General features: G+C 33.8%; 2 protein-coding genes across 2 annotated transcripts in view; one reads left to right on the forward strand and one right to left on the reverse strand.

Moving 5' to 3' along the window:
• LOC144844692 (uncharacterized) overlaps positions 1–17,625 on the forward strand; it is a 276,862-nt gene that overhangs the window by 66,641 nt on the left and 192,596 nt on the right. The gene's annotated exons all lie outside the window — the stretch shown is intronic.
• LOC144845543 (MPN domain-containing protein-like) lies at positions 2,332–15,807 on the reverse strand. Its single transcript, XM_078702979.1, has 15 exons — positions 15,631–15,807; positions 14,741–14,916; positions 14,295–14,441; positions 13,995–14,087; positions 13,178–13,329; positions 12,860–12,912; positions 12,399–12,480; positions 12,202–12,298; positions 11,819–11,891; positions 11,169–11,245; positions 7,008–7,176; positions 6,242–6,306; positions 5,580–5,669; positions 4,937–5,029; positions 2,332–4,064 (listed from the first exon to the last, which is right to left on the reverse strand). Exons 1-15 carry the CDS (start codon positions 15,632–15,634, stop codon positions 3,987–3,989), a joined length of 1,449 nt encoding a protein of 482 aa, XP_078559105.1. The 5' UTR covers positions 15,635–15,807; the 3' UTR covers positions 2,332–3,986.

The raw sequence follows: 17,625 nt of genomic DNA on the forward strand, positions 1-17,625 counted from the left end.
CTGTTCTTAAGTTTGGCTGATCTAGTAAACCGTATGTGCTTACATTTAATAGGATTAAACGGTAATTTATTAAGAACACTCAAATTATAAATTGTCGTAAATGTCGTTCTGCATCCATTTCATTGGATGTAACGCGTAACTTGTTTATATCATTGTTTTTGTAGATACAAAATCATAATAAAAGTTCTTTAATATATTTTTCTATTATACAATAAGTATTTTGGCCAAAACATTTATTAAAATACCTCTTCATAAAGAAAGGCTAGAGCAAAACGTGTTTCGGTCAATATCTCAAAACTTGATAGACCTTTTCGGCTTAGATTCATTTTTCTCAGACTTTTTGGGTGACTTGAATTTGGTAGCCTTCTTTACAACTGGTTTCTTTGCCTTCTTCGCTGCTAATTGTTTTGCCTTCTTTACTACACTCTTTTCTTTCTCTGCAGCTGCTTTCTTCTTAGATCTTGGCAGCTGCATCAGCCTTGGCTGTAGCCTGGTTCAGTTTAAATGAACTGCCCCTGTACCTTTTGGTTGTTGAACAAGTATTTGTTTTTATACATTTAACCATCTTTAGAGAGGGCAACCCTTCCAGTAAGTTAACTGATATTTAGGGGCTCTCTTTAATAAAATGAAATTATACCAAACATTTATATGAACAATAACGAATAATCATAAACATTAAATTAGACTAGCAGTTACCCGTCCAATGGACGGGCACCATCTTATAATTTTAAAGATATTATAGAAATAAAGTATTCACAAATCTGTAAATGGATGTATAGTGCCGAGAGGTACATTACACATTATTATACTGTATTCGTCTTTATATCAGTGTCTATTTTGATTGAACTCTAAAAGCAAGAGTCAATAATAATAGTGCTCACTGTAAAATGAATGTTTGAAAGCAAAAAAACAGAATCTCATTAATATTAATTTTTAATATACATCTGTATCTTTGTTCTTGTTTTGTTTGTGTAAATATATTAAAATAATAGACGTTTATTAATTAATATTATTATGTCAGTTATTATTATTATAAGTTTGGTATAGGACATAATACTGCATTTCATAGTCGTCTGGTAAATTATCATGTTTTGTAAAAGCTTCGAAGTATGTTAATATCATTTCCGACTGGAGAACAGTGACTTAGTTGAATCTGGTTGAATATTCGTGCAGTTTCCTGTTGTTCAGTTGAATGTCTTGATTTGTGGTGGTAAGAATATTTGGTGGATTGTCTTTAAGATGAACAACACTGTGTTTTCTGGCGGTGTACGCCTAATTAGAAAGAAGTAAATACGATTGCAACTTCATCCTCCTTGTTTGTACCTAGGGGCCTACTTGTAGGCCTACACATCTTGGAAATAAATTACATAAAACAAACTATTAAAAATCCCCCCAAAAATAACATAATGTTAGCATAATGTACTTCACAAACTTTCATATCATAAAAACCTATCGGGAGCTAATGAAATTAGAAGCCTCTCTTAGTTTTAGTCAGACATTATATCGGCCTAAGTGGGCCGATTCATCTTGCCAAACCTGGGCCGAATCATCCCGCATTCAGCTATTGGTGGTATCACTGCATTTGGTGTTTGGAAAAATGGTAGATAAAAAGGGTGCCCAATCTTATGTTCGGCAGGAGCGGTGTGCATGAGGTAGAAACATGAGCCAGAATACAGTTTTGTACTTACCGCCCCGGTTTTCATTTGAAATGGCGCAAGGCAGCATTGAGGCTATACGCTGATCACATGTGCTGCTGTCTCGATATCGCTAATGACTTGAGTGATCTAATTGTGACATAGGAAAATGGCCGATGATTACCAATAACGGCATTCGGCCGTTGCAAAGAAATTGGCCTAAAAACAGGGTATTAAAAGGTGCCCCAGCTCGAATGGCGTTAATATCGGACTTGCGGTTTAAGAGGAGATAGAGGAACACATTTTGGCTTAATGCTATTATTATAGATTCGTCGGTGTCAAATAATAATATCTCAATAAAAGGCCAATTGAAGATAAAGTTAAGTTGAAAATATATCGTTTTAAGTTTAAAATTATTTTCTATTTTGCATTCCCGAATCCACATTTGCATTTGTCTTTCCTATTGCATGTTACCTACCTTATAAAATATTATAACTATTTATAAGAAGTGTTTCAAACTACAAGAAAGTCGAAAGCTAGCTACCCACTGATCTGGGTGCTTAAACTGACAAATAATATGGGGATGAGGTTCATATTGGTGCAAACATAAATCGGTAAAAAATTCGAGGTCACATTTGAGGTAAAGGTTACGTTATTTCTATAATAGACTTTTAACAACAACAAAAGAATAGATCTGACCAGTTACTATGCTTTATTTTCCTCAAACAAATACATGTACATATTATACAGAATTTGCATAGCCAACAATTTTGTTTGGAAAATTTGAAATTTATTTTTGAAAAGAGCTACACTAAGCAAAACAACCATATTTTGTGTAAACAATTTGTTGTGAAATTTATGCCTTCATTACTTAATAGATGATCTATAAAACTTTTGACCATTCTGCGTTTTTGTCATTTTTTTCTTCAATAGAAAATATAACAATTACCGCCTTCTAGTGCATACTTTATTTTTTATGATATGCCCTATAACTATGTACACATTTATGGTTCTTTTGAATCTATAGAGAAATCTTTAAAAATAATTGTTTATAACATTTTTTTTTCAAGAATGCAGTGCAGCCTAAATACACACACAGTATATTTTAATATATATATATTGTTCTGCCCCAGTGGTCTAATGGTTAGGACATCTGGGTTCGAGTCTCGGTTGGGGCGACTTTTTCTCATTCTCACAGATTTCCTCATCTTTATCGCTTAAAATTAATTAATTAAATTTCAGTATATCACCGGGCGGTTTAGAATTACTGTTCTTTGCCTGATTTGTTTATATATATATATTATATATATTTTCGGGAGGAAAATGTGTATTATAGTTTTACTATGTTTTTTTTTCTTAAATAGGGTAAATTTCGATACAATGAATCACCTGCTAAGTGATCCAACTCTTGTAAAGAAACATTATACACGTTAATTTTGCTTAGTCTGTTTGGCTGTGGTGATATGAGCATTAATGCATATTTGATCAATATACTATTTACAATCATTATTTGCATAATTTTTCTCTCAAAAATATGACTATTTTGTGCCGTGGCAGATAAATAAAGAAAGTTCACATGGAAGAAAAAAAAGGAAGTGGAAGTGTAGGTTAAAAATGAATACTGTATAATGTATCAATAATAACACTCATACTAACAATAATATATACATATCTAACATTCAGAATGTTATTGTAAAAATAAAATAAGATTATAGGGCGTACATAGGATGTGTCCATGCTCGGTATGAATCTGCCACTGGTTTTCTAGAATGATGGAACCACTGCAAGTATCAATTTTAAACAGTGTAAAACGTAGCTATCTGTAGCTAGTAAACAAAAATCAACACAATTAACTATTCTACCTATTTTAACAATAAGACAAATTTAATAGAATATTTGTTTATACTTGTTCTGCTTCCCACAAAGAGAATCAATGTGGATCATATTTTAAAATAAAAAAAGTATTTTAAAGCTGGATGTATCCTTAAAATGTACATAATCAGATATACATATGAAAAATAAATATCATTATTATAACTTTTATGTCCAATGTTCATCAAGTTGAATTGTGTTTATAAATAGTATATTAATATTATAATAAATAATTATTGTTATTTAATAATTATTCTATTTTTGAAGTTAAGCTGGATTTACTAACTACAAATCTCAACCTCTCACTTCTCAATGTAGTACTGTAAATAAGCTCTCTCAAACACCACCCCAACACACATCTCTATATTTTCAAGTTGTAATTTAAAGCAAGGCAAGTATAAAGTTGGAATATATTTGAAATAACATTCTGAGTAACCTGGAATGGTATTGAGCAAAGGTTGATGATGACATCAGCTGCAACTATGTGACTAAAGATATGATGTATTTTAATAGTCGACCATCCGAATTATCCTGAGGTAGCTTATCCATCAAAGATGCCTATAATAATAATAACAAAAATACATTGTGTTTAGTGTTTAATCATTAATTGTTTACTTATTAATGTACGAAATATATATATATATATATATAATAAAAATATTGAAAGTTTACAACATAAAAATAGGTAGTTAAAAATATATATATTTAGAGTATTCTGAAATCCAATAAATAATTTATTATTAATGTTCATAGTCCATAATAATAATAATATTTATTTGGAACAACACTTTTTTAACAGTGGCACACATGCGTAGATACCAATTACAAAATTTAATACAAAAACAATGGAAAATAAATACTGAAACTGAAACATTTTTCATATTTGAAATAACGACATAAGATGTGACTCGACGCTATTACAAAACTTATTTTTAAACTAAAACTACACTAATACAACTACTAATTTTGAATGAAACACATTTTAAAAATAAAACAGTTCAAAGTTGTAATACAATTGCATTTCTTAGTTTCCAAGCACAGCTTGTGTACATTTTACACTAACTGTCAAACACAGCATAAATATAGTGAGAGTTATTTTTATTGTTGAGTTGAATGACAAAATACAGGTTTAATAACAATTACAGTATAAAATAACATATTATTGTTAATACTGACTATAATATTTAATTATAGACAAAAAAACAAACAAAAAACAAACAAAAGACCAAACAAACTCATTTCTATACTATACAAATGTTTCTACAGTATCTATCTATACCTTTATCAATTTATAAGTAGCAATTACCAAAAAGTGAGTTACAACTAATCTGTGTGGATTTTATTGTGTTGTTTTTTTTTTGTGTTTTTTGTTCAGAATTGTAAATTAGTTTGCACTGTATATTAAAGTAAAAATAACTTGTTTTCAATACCGTAAATTTGTGGAGATATGTTGTATTTAAATGCCAAATATCACTAAATGACACGGAATCACTTCCCTCTCTGTAGAATGCTGCCAACATTTTCTAGAAGAAAAAAAAAAGAAAAAAGCATTTTAAGTGTATAATATATATTGAAAGCAGCTTTTATTGTTTTTATTTTCAACACCTCTACACTGCAGTGTTATAGTACAGTTTGTCAGGTTATTAATTTGACACGACATTTATTAAATACTAGATTAATCTTTTTTTTTTATCACATCACCACTATCGCTCTTTTGTTTAAAACAATTTGTTAATTGCTTCTTGTATTTGAAAAGAAAGAGAAATAACTGTCTATTTGAATTGAATGAATTTGATTCCCAACAAGAATATTTTTATCAACATTTTTTATGGCCTTATGATCACCTTCCCATGCAAAAACACCAGTTTATTATTTTATTATTTTAATTTATTTAGTACAGCCCTAATCTGTAATACGAGTGTTGGTTTTAAATCGTACTACCCATTTTTACTTTCCCCCGTTAAAAAAAAAACACTCTTTCATTTGTCCATAAAAGTTTTCATCATAGCAAACTTTGCAGTTCCATTTGATATTTGTTTAACTGATTTTTCTCTTGAATGATGATGACCTTACCATTTCTTGCAAGACATCTTGAGTAAGAAAGACATCTTGCTGTGAGCTTGTTCTCATGTTCATTGGCATTCCCAGATCAAGGCTTCGTTCCTTTCATTATAAAATAATTGTAATTAAACTAGCATAAAAATGTCATCTGAACTGTAAATATATCACTACATAGACGGAATAGAGAAAACTAGAATTTCAATTTGGATTTTTCTACAAGCCTCATATTAGAAGTACATGTACAGTAGTTATTCAATTCTATTTTGTTCCAATTGTATAGCTGTTTATGACAAAAATTATAGAAAACAGTAGTGACATAAAACTGTCCAATGTGTCCACATTTTATTTTCCAGAATCAAAGTACAACTATTTTTTTTTTAGTTTTCACTCGATCTTTTCTTTCTCTCATTGTTGGTTAAAAATGTTGAAACGTATTTGGAAGCATAACAATTCAGCATCGGAAAACTAAGCAGTACACTAAAAATGAACATGCAACATTGATGTATGGACAGGCAATAATAATTGTTAAATTGATAATTCAATTTATAATTTAAAATTGGTATGATAGTGAAGAGTGATATCGACTCAAAATAAATGTGCTCCTCTAAGCTTCCTCCATACTAAAGTAAGTTATCATGTTTTTTTGTTTAGAAAAATAAAAGCAAGGTACATACCTCTACTGATGGCATGACGTAGAATGCTTTGACATCAGATGTTTTTGAGTTATCTCGGTAAGGTCCTACAAATACATTAAAAAAGAAATATTTCTTTAAAGCGGAATTACGAGTTACCACAACATAATAAAAAGACCATGTACTCTCGTAATATCTTCGTGTTGTGGACAGTGTTTACTGTGATGCTTGATGTTACAATAGGAAATACATAAAAGGAATGCCACTTTCTGTGATGAAAAATATACCTATTCTTCCAGACTATATACACAAACAAATTTATAATTTAAGTGAGGAAACACTGCATCAAATGCATCACATTATTCTCAGGCTACCCAATTGTTTGAACTAGCTTATGTAAGCGGTCAAGCGGTTGTGTCAGGCCATAGAGCGCCAGATAAACATTTGTGTTTGTAACATACAAAATATACTGACAACTAGTACAATTTAAAACAATAATGAAAAAATAAAAATGTTTATATATACGGTATGAGATAAAAAAAAAACCATTGAATTTCCTTGCACAATGGAAAAAGGACCAGAAATTTATACTATTGTCTTTCTAACTAATACTGGATGTACATAATTAACTAATCAAATGTCAAGGATACAGGTTTGTTATAAGAGCTAATTTTATCAGCTAGAAGTAAATAATTAAGTAGATTTCTCATCCAGAATCCAGCCTGGATAAACTACAACTATAAATGAAATTACTGCATAGTTATAAAAAGCACTATTACTGAGAAATTACAAGAATAAATCATCATACCACAGATGACACCCAAACAAGGCTGGTAAGATGCTCCATCTCCCTTTAATTTAAGTTGATATTGCATCTGACAATTTATGTCATGTACTGAGGGTTCTACTGCAGCTATAGGATGACTGTGATACCATCCAATCAAAGAAAGACCTCGCAATGATATATCATGTTGAATCTGAAAAGATAAATTTAAGTTGCTACATTGTTTATTTATATTTATGCTGTAATTATACTAAATACTCATTTGAGAATATCTATATAAATTAATAGATTTTTAACCGTCGGCACGGTAGAAGTAATTTCCGGGTTGGTGAGTCATTACTTTGCGACTTCCTGGTTTCAACTAAGTATTTGTTGCTGTATTTTGCAACTAACGATTATTTCAGAATTTTTTTGCAGAATATAAAGCTTGGTTCCCACTAGCGACACAACATAACCTACGCAAATGCCCTTCCAATAATTGTGTTTGCCCCCGCCTGCTTAAAATCAAACCTGCTTGTTGCGCGTCAACGTTAGTTGCCGTAGACCTTGACCTGGTTCACCCTGTATACTTTTTAGTACGTACTGTACTATGTTTTTCAGTGTTCTTTTGCCTTGCGTTGTTGCGTCAAATCAAACTTATTTGATTTCCTGTAGTGATGTTTGCAGCAATATTGCGTCGTTGGTTCCCACTTGTGATTACGAAATACAACACTTTGCGTTGATACGTCGCTGCGTTATGTTGCGTTCTAGTGGGAACCACGCTCTATGAACATGGTATTGCCCTATGGGGTGGGTGTATGGAGGATGTTTTTGCCATTTATAGCTAATAATACAACTTTCCACGGTAAAAATGATAGAGGGTGCACCATCATCTACACTTTGTAGTACTAAGGCTACTTCGCTCGCTCACCCTCTAGTACAAGAAATGCACCATCATCTACACTTTGTAGTACTAAGGCTACTTGGCTCGCTCACCCTCTAGTACTACAAATGCACCATCATCTACACTTTGTAGTACTAAGGCTACTTCGCTCGCTCACCCTCTAGTACAAGAAATGCACCATCATCTACACTTTGTAGTACCAAGGCTACTTCGCTCGCTCACCCTCTAGTACAAGAAATGCACCATCATCTACACTTTGTAGTACCAAGGCTACTTGGCTTGCTCACCCTCTAGTACTACAAATGCACCATCATCTACACTTTGTAGTACTAAGGCTACTTGGCTCGCTCACCCTCTAGTACTACAAATGCACCATCATCTACACTTTGTAGTACTAAGGCTACTTCGCTCGCTCACCCTCTAGTACTACAAATGCACCATCATCTACACTTTGTAGTACTAAGGCTACTTGGCTCGCTCACCCTCTAGTACTACAAATGCACCATCATCTACACTTTGTAGTACTAAGGCTACTTCACTCGCTCACCCTCTAGTACAAGAAATGCACCATCATCTACACTTTGTAGTACCAAGGCTACTTCGCTCGCTCACCCTCTAGTACAAGAAATGCACCATCATCTACACTTTGTAGTACTAAGGCTACTTGGCTCGCTCACCCTCTAGTACTACAAATGCACCATCATCTACACTTTGTAGTACCAAGGCTACTTGGCTCGCTCACCCTCTAGTACAAGAAATGCACCATCATCTACACTTTGTAGTACTCAGGCTACTTCACTCACTCACCCTCTAGTACTACAAATGCACCATCATCTACACTTTGTAGTACTAAGGCTACTTGGCTCGCTCACCCTCTAGTACTACAAATGCACCATCATCCACACTTTGTAGTACCAAGGCTACTTCGCTCACTCACCCTCTAGTACTACAAATGCACCATCATCTACACTTTGTAGTACTCAGGCTACTTCGCTCGCTCACCCTCTAGTACAAGAAATGCACCATCATCTACACTTTGTAGTACTAAGGCTACTTGGCTCGCTCACCCTCTAGTACTACAAATGCACCATCATCTACACTTTGTAGTACTCAGGCTACTTCACTCGCTCACCCTCTAGTACTACAAATGCACCATCATCTACACTTTGTAGTACTCAGGCTACTTGGCTCGCTCACCCTCTAGTACTACAAATGCACCATCATCTACACTTTGTAGTACTAAGGCTACTTGGCTCGCTCACCCTCTAGTACTACAAATGCACCATCATCTACACTTTGTAGTACTAAGGCTACTTGGCTCGCTCACCCTCTAGTACTACAAATGCACCATCATCTACACTTTGTAGTACTAAGGCTACTTCACTCACTCACCCTCTAGTACTACAAATGCACCATCATCTACACTTTGTAGTACCAAGGCTACTTGGCTCGCTCACCCTCTAGTACTACAAATGCACCATCATCTACACTTTGTAGTACTAAGGCTACTTGGCTCGCTCACCCTCTAGTACTACAAATGCACCATCATCTACACTTTGTAGTACTCAGGCTACTTCACTCGCTCACCCTCTAGTACTACAAATGCACCATCATCTACACTTTGTAGTACTAAGGCTACTTCACTCGCTCACCCTCTAGTACTACAAATGCACCATTATCTACACTTTGTAGTACTAAGGCTACTTGGCTCGCTCACCCTCTAGTACTACAAATGCACCATCATCTACACTTTGTAGTACCAAGGCTACTTGGCTCGCTCACCCTCTAGTACAAGAAATGCACCATCATCTACACTTTGTAGTACTAAGGCTACTTGGCTCGCTCACCCTCTAGTACGAGAAATGCACCATCATCTACACTTTGTAGTACTAAGGCTACTTGGCTTGCTCACCCTCTAGTACAAGAAATGCACCATCATCTACACTTTGTAGTACCAAGGCTACTTCACTCGCTCACCCTCTAGTACAAGAAATGCACCATCATCTACACTTTGTAGTACCAAGGCTACTTCGCTCGCTCACCCTCTAGTACTACAAATGCACCATCATCTACACTTTGTAGTACCAAGGCTACTTGGCTCGCTCACCCTCTAGTACTACAAATGCACCATCATCTACACTTTGTAGTACTCAGGCTACTTGGCTCGCTCACCCTCTAGTACTACAAATGCACCATCATCTACACTTTGTAGTACCAAGGCTACTTCGCTCGCTCACCCTCTAGTACTACAAATGCACCATCATCTACACTTTGTAGTACCAAGGCTACTTCGCTCGCTCACCCTCTAGTACTACAAATGCACCATCATCTACACTTTGTAGTACCAAGGCTACTTCGCTCGCTCACCCTCTAGTACTACAGATGCACCATCATCTACACTTTGTAGTACTAAGGCTACTTGGCTCGCTCACCCTCTAGTACAAGAAATGCACCATCATTTACACTTTGTAGTACCAAGGCTACTTCGCTCGCTCACCCTCTAGTACAAGAAATGCACCATCATCTACACTTTGTAGTACTAAGGCTACTTCACTCGCTCACCCTCTAGTACTACAAATGCACCATCATCTACACTTTGTAGTACTAAGGCTACTTGGCTCGCTCACCCTCTAGTACTACAAATGCACCATCATCTACACTTTGTAGTACTAAGGCTACTTCACTCGCTCACCCTCTAGTACTACAAATGCACCATCATCTACACTTTGTAGTACTAAGGCTACTTGGCTCGCTCACCCTCTAGTACTACAAATGCACCATCATCTACACTTTGTAGTACTAAGGCTACTTGGCTCGCTCACCCTCTAGTACTACAAATGCACCATCATCTACACTTTGTAGTACCAAGGCTACTTGGCTCGCTCACCCTCTAGTACTACAAATGCACCATCATCTACACTTTGTAGTACTAAGGCTACTTCACTCACTCACCCTCTAGTACTACAAATGCACCATCATCTACACTTTGTAGTACTAAGGCTACTTGGCTCGCTCACCCTCTAGTACTACAAATGCACCATCATCTACACTTTGTAGTACTAAGGCTACTTGGCTCGCTCACCCTCTAGTACTACAAATGCACCATCATCTACACTTTGTAGTACTAAGGCTACTTCGCTCGCTCACCCAGTACTACAAATTTAATTTTAAGTCAGAGAATGGCAAACCATGATTTGAAAATGTATGTCATATGATATTTTTATACCATGTTACTATGTTGTGTAACACACTGCCCATCGCATACACACTGTGTATTTCAAATGAAAGTGAAACATCCTCACCATAGTTTCTATTAGTCCCGCATTTTCCTTATCATCCAATTTACATTTACATGGAAATGCTTGTACTACTGTCATATCTGAAAAACACAAATATGTAGGAGAGCATTACACGAATACTGTGGACAGCCGTTTAATTGCTATGAATTGCAATTGACTTGAATAAAATCCAATACATTTCAATTGGCGTTAAGTTGAATTCATTTGCAGCAAATGAATTGCAGATAACGGCAAATGCGTTCAACTTACCTTGTAACTGTTAAATTCAAATTAAGTCATGACATACTGTGGTTGAAATAATGATAGTCATTTATAATTCACTAATTGATTCTTTTTAATAATGAAATATAAATGAATTATAAATGAATTATAAATGCCTGAAAAAGTAAGAAAATGTCTCTACATTCAGGAAACTGTCATAGACTTGATAAAAATGTTAGCCTTTGATCAGTCACTTTTTGCATGAGGTTGAACTGTCTAATTACAAATGGTCAAAATCACTGAGCAAGTCTGTACATAACTTGCATGCCGACAAAGTCCATAAACAATGTAAAAGTTGAGATATACAGGAATATGGTATCTTTAGTAAACAGTACAAAGTCTTTAAATACAGTATAACATAAACAGGCCTATTTAGACTATAATACCCTTACGTTGTGTTTGGTTATTCCATTTACCAGCTAGGTAACCAACAACTTCACTTGTTGTCAAATGGCAGTGAAAATCCTATATCAATAAAATAAAAACAATATGGAGTTTTGTATACAGTACCGTATATGTTAAGTTTAAAAAAAAAAAGGAATTTTAACCCTTTAAATTTTGTAATTATTTTTGTGGTGTGTGGTGGGAAAAGGGTTGGTCTAATTTCATATTAATTACATCATGTGACTTCATTACATCTATTTTGGATTTCCTGTTTACCAGGTACATGCAGTGAAAGGTCTAACCAGTCTTATTTGAAAGGAACATTTGACATAATGTTCCATAATTTTTTTCTATATTTTCAATGTTTAATATTTTTTATTCAACAGCTTACCATTAACAAAAGACAATTGGTTGATATTGAAACAGTGAATGGCTGAATTTTTCCAATTTTCTTAAACTGCATACACTCAACTTGCATTGTTGATAAACTGCAAAAACAGACAACAATCTTCAAAGCATAGTTTTATGATAAACAGTTGTTTATTAGTATAATAATACCATTTTCTTTCAAATAAATTTATATCTTACAGTTTTGATTTTTCCTTCAGTAAGTTTGCATAGGTCATAATCTTTGGTTTTGCTTTTGTTCCATTTTTATTTTGGAGATTTTCTGAAAAATAATGAGGAAAATCAATGTATTTTTTGTGATAAGCTACTAAGACTCCTGAAGGCAGTATTTTTAATGGAAAAGGTATGGCAGGAGATTCATGATTCAGAAGATGATAGAGAAATTGATTTTCATTTCTTTTATGTCATGATTAGTACTAGAATTTTCAGTCATTCATTCAAACTTAGCATGCTACGCTAAGCCCTACACATGATGGTGTACCTTCTGGTCTCAGAAGGCCTAAACCTGTGTATTTAGTAGTTAATTTGGTATTCTAAATACTGTTTTAAGATATAGTTTAAATTTAGTTAATGAAACCAGTGTACCGATTCAAACTTATCGAGACAAGAAAGCAGCTTGATATAAAACAGTTGAGTCTTACCATTGTTCTGCAACTTGTCATCTTTGTTAATTATGTCTTCTCTTGTATTGTTTCTGTAACAAAGAAAACACTTTTTTTACATGGGAATGAAAGCACCTTAGAATACATAATTGTAGCAGATCAAATGGTACATAAAATGAAGTGCTGAACTGAATATCTTTTGTCCAAATACAATACCTATTTATTGAATATTGTACTAAGAAATACTGTTAAGAAAATAGATGATCAAACATGAAAAAGGATTATGGTTCATTAACAAAAATAAAAAAATCAATTCACATATATCAAATGTTATAATTAATAGTGTACTATTATTACTTTTTGTCTGCAGTTGTTGGTACTCTTGCTTTGGTAGCCTCACTTCTCAGATCTACTGCTCCTTCATTATCCATTTTATCTCCATTACAGTCCATTGAATCAGAGTAACTACCATTTTCATCCATAGACAGATTCATTTCAGATGAAGGAGTCTGTTATTAGCAGAAAAAAACATCATTTATTTTATATTTTTACTAGAAAAAATCATAACCAGGCTGGGGATCAATTATGTTCCACCACTGTAACATCAAAAATAACCAACTCTCCCTCTCAGAAACCATTATTACAACCCATAACTTTTTTTTATAATAGATATTTGAACTATGTCAGATTGAACCAAAGATTGAAGAGAAAAATTACACTAGGCCTATAATAGCGTTAATCTAATTTCCTACATAAGTTAAATCAAACACAATTTGACAGAACCTAAGCTATAGTCCAATCTTAACATTACAGTCAATTTGTGCTTAGAAAAAAAGAATGTATGGACAACCATAGATCATGGATTATACCAAATGTGTCTGGCTTTGGGGAGTCAACTATTTAATTGGTTAATCTCTTTTTTTGTATTTTCGACATTTAATTTAATATATTTAAATAATAATTTTGTATATAAAATATTTAATGTATTTTCTCAATTTTATAATTTTAAGCAATTGTTATATCTGGTATATATCCGATAGTCTATTGTAATTTGTAATGTTTTTAGTGTTATTAATTATTTTACACTGTGGTCATTCCTTGCCATCTCAGACTACATACTTTTGTAATTTATGGCTAATAAAGAAATGAATGAAAACTGAACCATGAACATTACCAGAGGTGGTGTTATACCAGATGCCATCTTCTGTCCCATTTTTCTAAGCCAGGATGATTTAACTAAATCTAACTTCTTACCATTATACTTAACCTGAAAAGAAAAGTGAGATTGGCAAGATAAGTTTTATTTTATCAAACTGAGAAAACATCTGTACAACAAATATATGTCATAAGAGACTGAGAGACTATTAGCCTTGGTCATTCATTCAATGAATGTCTTGGTGGTGTACCCAGTTTTGAATTTGCACATTCAATTCGGTCATTTAGAAAAGTTGAACACCTTGCCAAAACTACTCACAGATGCCCAACCACAGCCAGATTTCTTGTCAGGATTGACAAGTTTCTTCACATGTATTGCCCAAGCACTAGGTGAATTGAACAAGTGGTTGTGTCCATCCCATTGTATTTGTCCACTCTCTAGGAGATCAGCTTTGAACTTCTGACCCTGCAATAAATGTTAATTATTATATAATTTAAAGTACATTTTGCACATGACCCATTTAAACTGAAAATATTTTGAAGGGGTTACCAGTACAATTTGTCTGTAGATCTCTATGTAAAGTAAAAAAGCATCAATATCATTAGTCAACAGGAATTGACAAAAAGAATATTTTTTAAACATTTAATAGCAACTGAATCATGACTCTGAACATACAATATCAGTTAAAATATGACCTTTCCTATATTTTATAATTACAAATAAATACATGATCAAAATGCAAAGAATCAAATAGTTACAATTACCAGATAATCAATTGAAAGGCAACCATTTCCAGGCTCAACAAAATGATCATCCATTAACATCTTAAGAGTAACTCCATGACCTGTGAGAAGTGATCGTTTTGCTTTTAACCCCGGACTGGCGTCTAAGCTGTCATTGTCTTCTTCCATAGAATTACACTCCTCTTCAAATGTGTTTTCTGTAAACGTATCAAATATCGGTTACTTTTCTTGTCCGATTTCACGAGCGCCTCATGTGGCACCTCTAATTTCGGAATAAGCACACAACGTCATACAACAGTGTATTACCAAAACCATGGGCAAATGATAAGAAGGACTTGCAAGATGTCCAATGAAACATAGGCCTACCCCTACAAGCGTAGAATAGAATACTTGAACCCTATACTTACATCTAGTCATACAATCTCAAGTAGGCCTATATTCACACATGACAGTCTTAATAATATTTTAATTATACTTGGCAACTTCTTCAAAATAGGAAGACCATAAACAATAACTACTAACATTGAATCATGATTATTTATAGGCCTAATGGTAAAAATTAGTAATTTTCAACAAAATATGAATATTCAAACATTCAGCAGCGGTAAGAAGATCGTAAATTAAGGTACTTCTTTAACTGGAGGAACAGCGGTGCCGGAATATTACTGTTCCGTAAAATATGTTTAAGGTGAGCGGGCCTAATTCCCCCAATAACCTAGGCCTAGTCCAAAGGGAATCCTGATTGTGTTTCCAGCGCATGAACCGAGACTTATAAGTCTAGACAACATCATAAATAAGTCGTGTCGACTGAACTGAGCTACCACAACAAACAAATCTTAACTTGTTTAACACATATAATAGATCAATTAAATACAAACTGGTTCTGAATGATACAACAATTATCTACATACTCATTTTGAATAAAAGTGTCAATTGTCACCATTAACGAAAGAAGAGGAGTACAGCTTCTGTTTCAATTTTCTTTGTTATGTGTGTGTTTGCGGTGTGTGTGAAACTCCAGTTACCCGCTACTACCAACACTAACAAGGCCACTAAACCCAGCTGCGAGTCGCTGACTCGATAAATACAATGCATGTGTACTGACCGCAAACAAAACTCATATCGCACATGCGTGGACACTTCCATTAACTACTGGGAAAAAGTTGTTTAGCATACTGCAAAGAAATATTTATTTAGAGGGTTATTTAGAGGGAGTATGTATGAATTATTCATGAATGGGTATAATAATGCCATCGGGACTGTTCACTAATACTGTATTTCCCCCTTTTTCGGGTAAATTTTAGGATTGTTTATATAATTAATACTCTTTGAAAATATAATATAGAAATAATAAAAAAAAATATTATTTGGAATAAAAAGTTGGTAGGCCTAATATTCTATTCTTAACAAAATCGAATCGAAAATAATGTTGACAGTGTAATTATGGCTTGTAAACTGACACATAGATTATGATGACAAAAATTCAATGTAACAATTTACAATAAAACGGTTTCGAATCTAAATAGGATATTTTAAAAAAACCGGAAAAAGCTTGATAAAGTAGTGGCGAAAGTTGTAAGAAATGGCCGATTGCAACACTAAAATCCCCGAGAAAGTTGCTAAAGAAGCATATTGGATGGTGGTTGGGATGGCAAAGTATAGCTTCCCTACAAAATGATTACAGAATACAATATTTGTTAAACAGATTAAATCCGGGACGATTCGGCACTGAGACGATTATCACATTTAACAGAGAGCATCTTATTTAGTGTGCCAGATTTTCCCTCAAATTTTAATACGTGCTTGCTTAATTAATTATCTTTCTTATAAATTGCCACCATTTTATTTTGATGACTTCATCACACCTAAAAATTTGAATAACGCAGAACACAGTATCTTACGGCTCTTCAGAATTAAAGGTAAACTTGATGTTTATAAGTTAATATGAAAACTGATGAAATGTAGATATGAATTCATATAAAAATTGTGCCTATCGGATGTTGTGACGTTATCATATGACCAGTTGAAGTTTCTTTTTCGTCAATGTTTTATTCCTTTCGTCAAAGTTATAGGCCTACGTACATATCGCATCGCGCTTCACATGTATTTTTTTTAAAAATCATATCTTTTTGCTCAAATCATTATCTTATTTGTTTATGACCTGATTGTATAAGAAATAAACATGAAAGCACTATTCTACTACTAGACTACTGTACAGTAAATGTTTAATTAATTTGTCTAAATAGGATGACTTTATGACAAAAACCTCCATTACAATGAATATAAACATTGTCAATGGCTTGCATTTAATGTATGATTTAGCGGTCTACAAGTAGTTCATGAGGTAGCATTTATTGTAAATTTTAACCAAAAAATGAATGAAAATAAGTATTTTCTAAAGTTATGATGATTTATGGTATATGAATGAACTAAAAACATTATCATTGGCTTTCATTTAATTGACGAGATAGCATTTCTTGTTCCCGATTTTTACCCAAAAATGAGTAAAATCAGTATTTTACCTATACAAGCTCTTATTGTAATGCACATTTAAAATTGTACCGGGAAGGTTTTAAACTACATTTCAAAAAGTCCGCTTGAGGGGGGATGGTGGGGATTTTTGCTTGAGCTAGGGATAGTAGGCTATCAAATTGACAAGAATTGTTTTAGGATATTTTTATTTTCTCTGGAAAGGGGTTGGGAGTTTTGGGTGGGTTCGTGGGCCAATCAAGATGACCAAAACTGTACTGGGAATGTTTTAAACACACTTCATGAAAACTGCTACTGCGGGGTTATAGGTTGGGAGTGATGGCTCAACATAATTTGTACTGGAAACGTCTTAAACACATCACCCAGTACGGGGGTGTGTTGGGAGGGCGAAGAATATTGGCGTTTGTGGGTAGGCC

Source organism: Antedon bifida, chromosome 1 (assembly GCF_963402885.1).
Source record: "Antedon bifida chromosome 1, ecAntBifi1.1, whole genome shotgun sequence".
Lineage (NCBI taxonomy): Eukaryota > Metazoa > Echinodermata > Crinoidea > Comatulida > Antedonidae > Antedon > Antedon bifida.

Coding starts and splice junctions, on each gene's coding strand:
- LOC144845543 (XM_078702979.1), bottom strand. Junction 14,088..14,294: donor CTGGCTGTGGTTGGGCATCT/GTGAGTAGTTTT, acceptor TTTTCTTTTCAG/GTTAAGTATAATGGTAAGAA. Junction 11,892..12,201: donor CCAATTGTCTTTTGTTAATG/GTAAGCTGTTGA, acceptor TTATTGATATAG/GATTTTCACTGCCATTTGAC.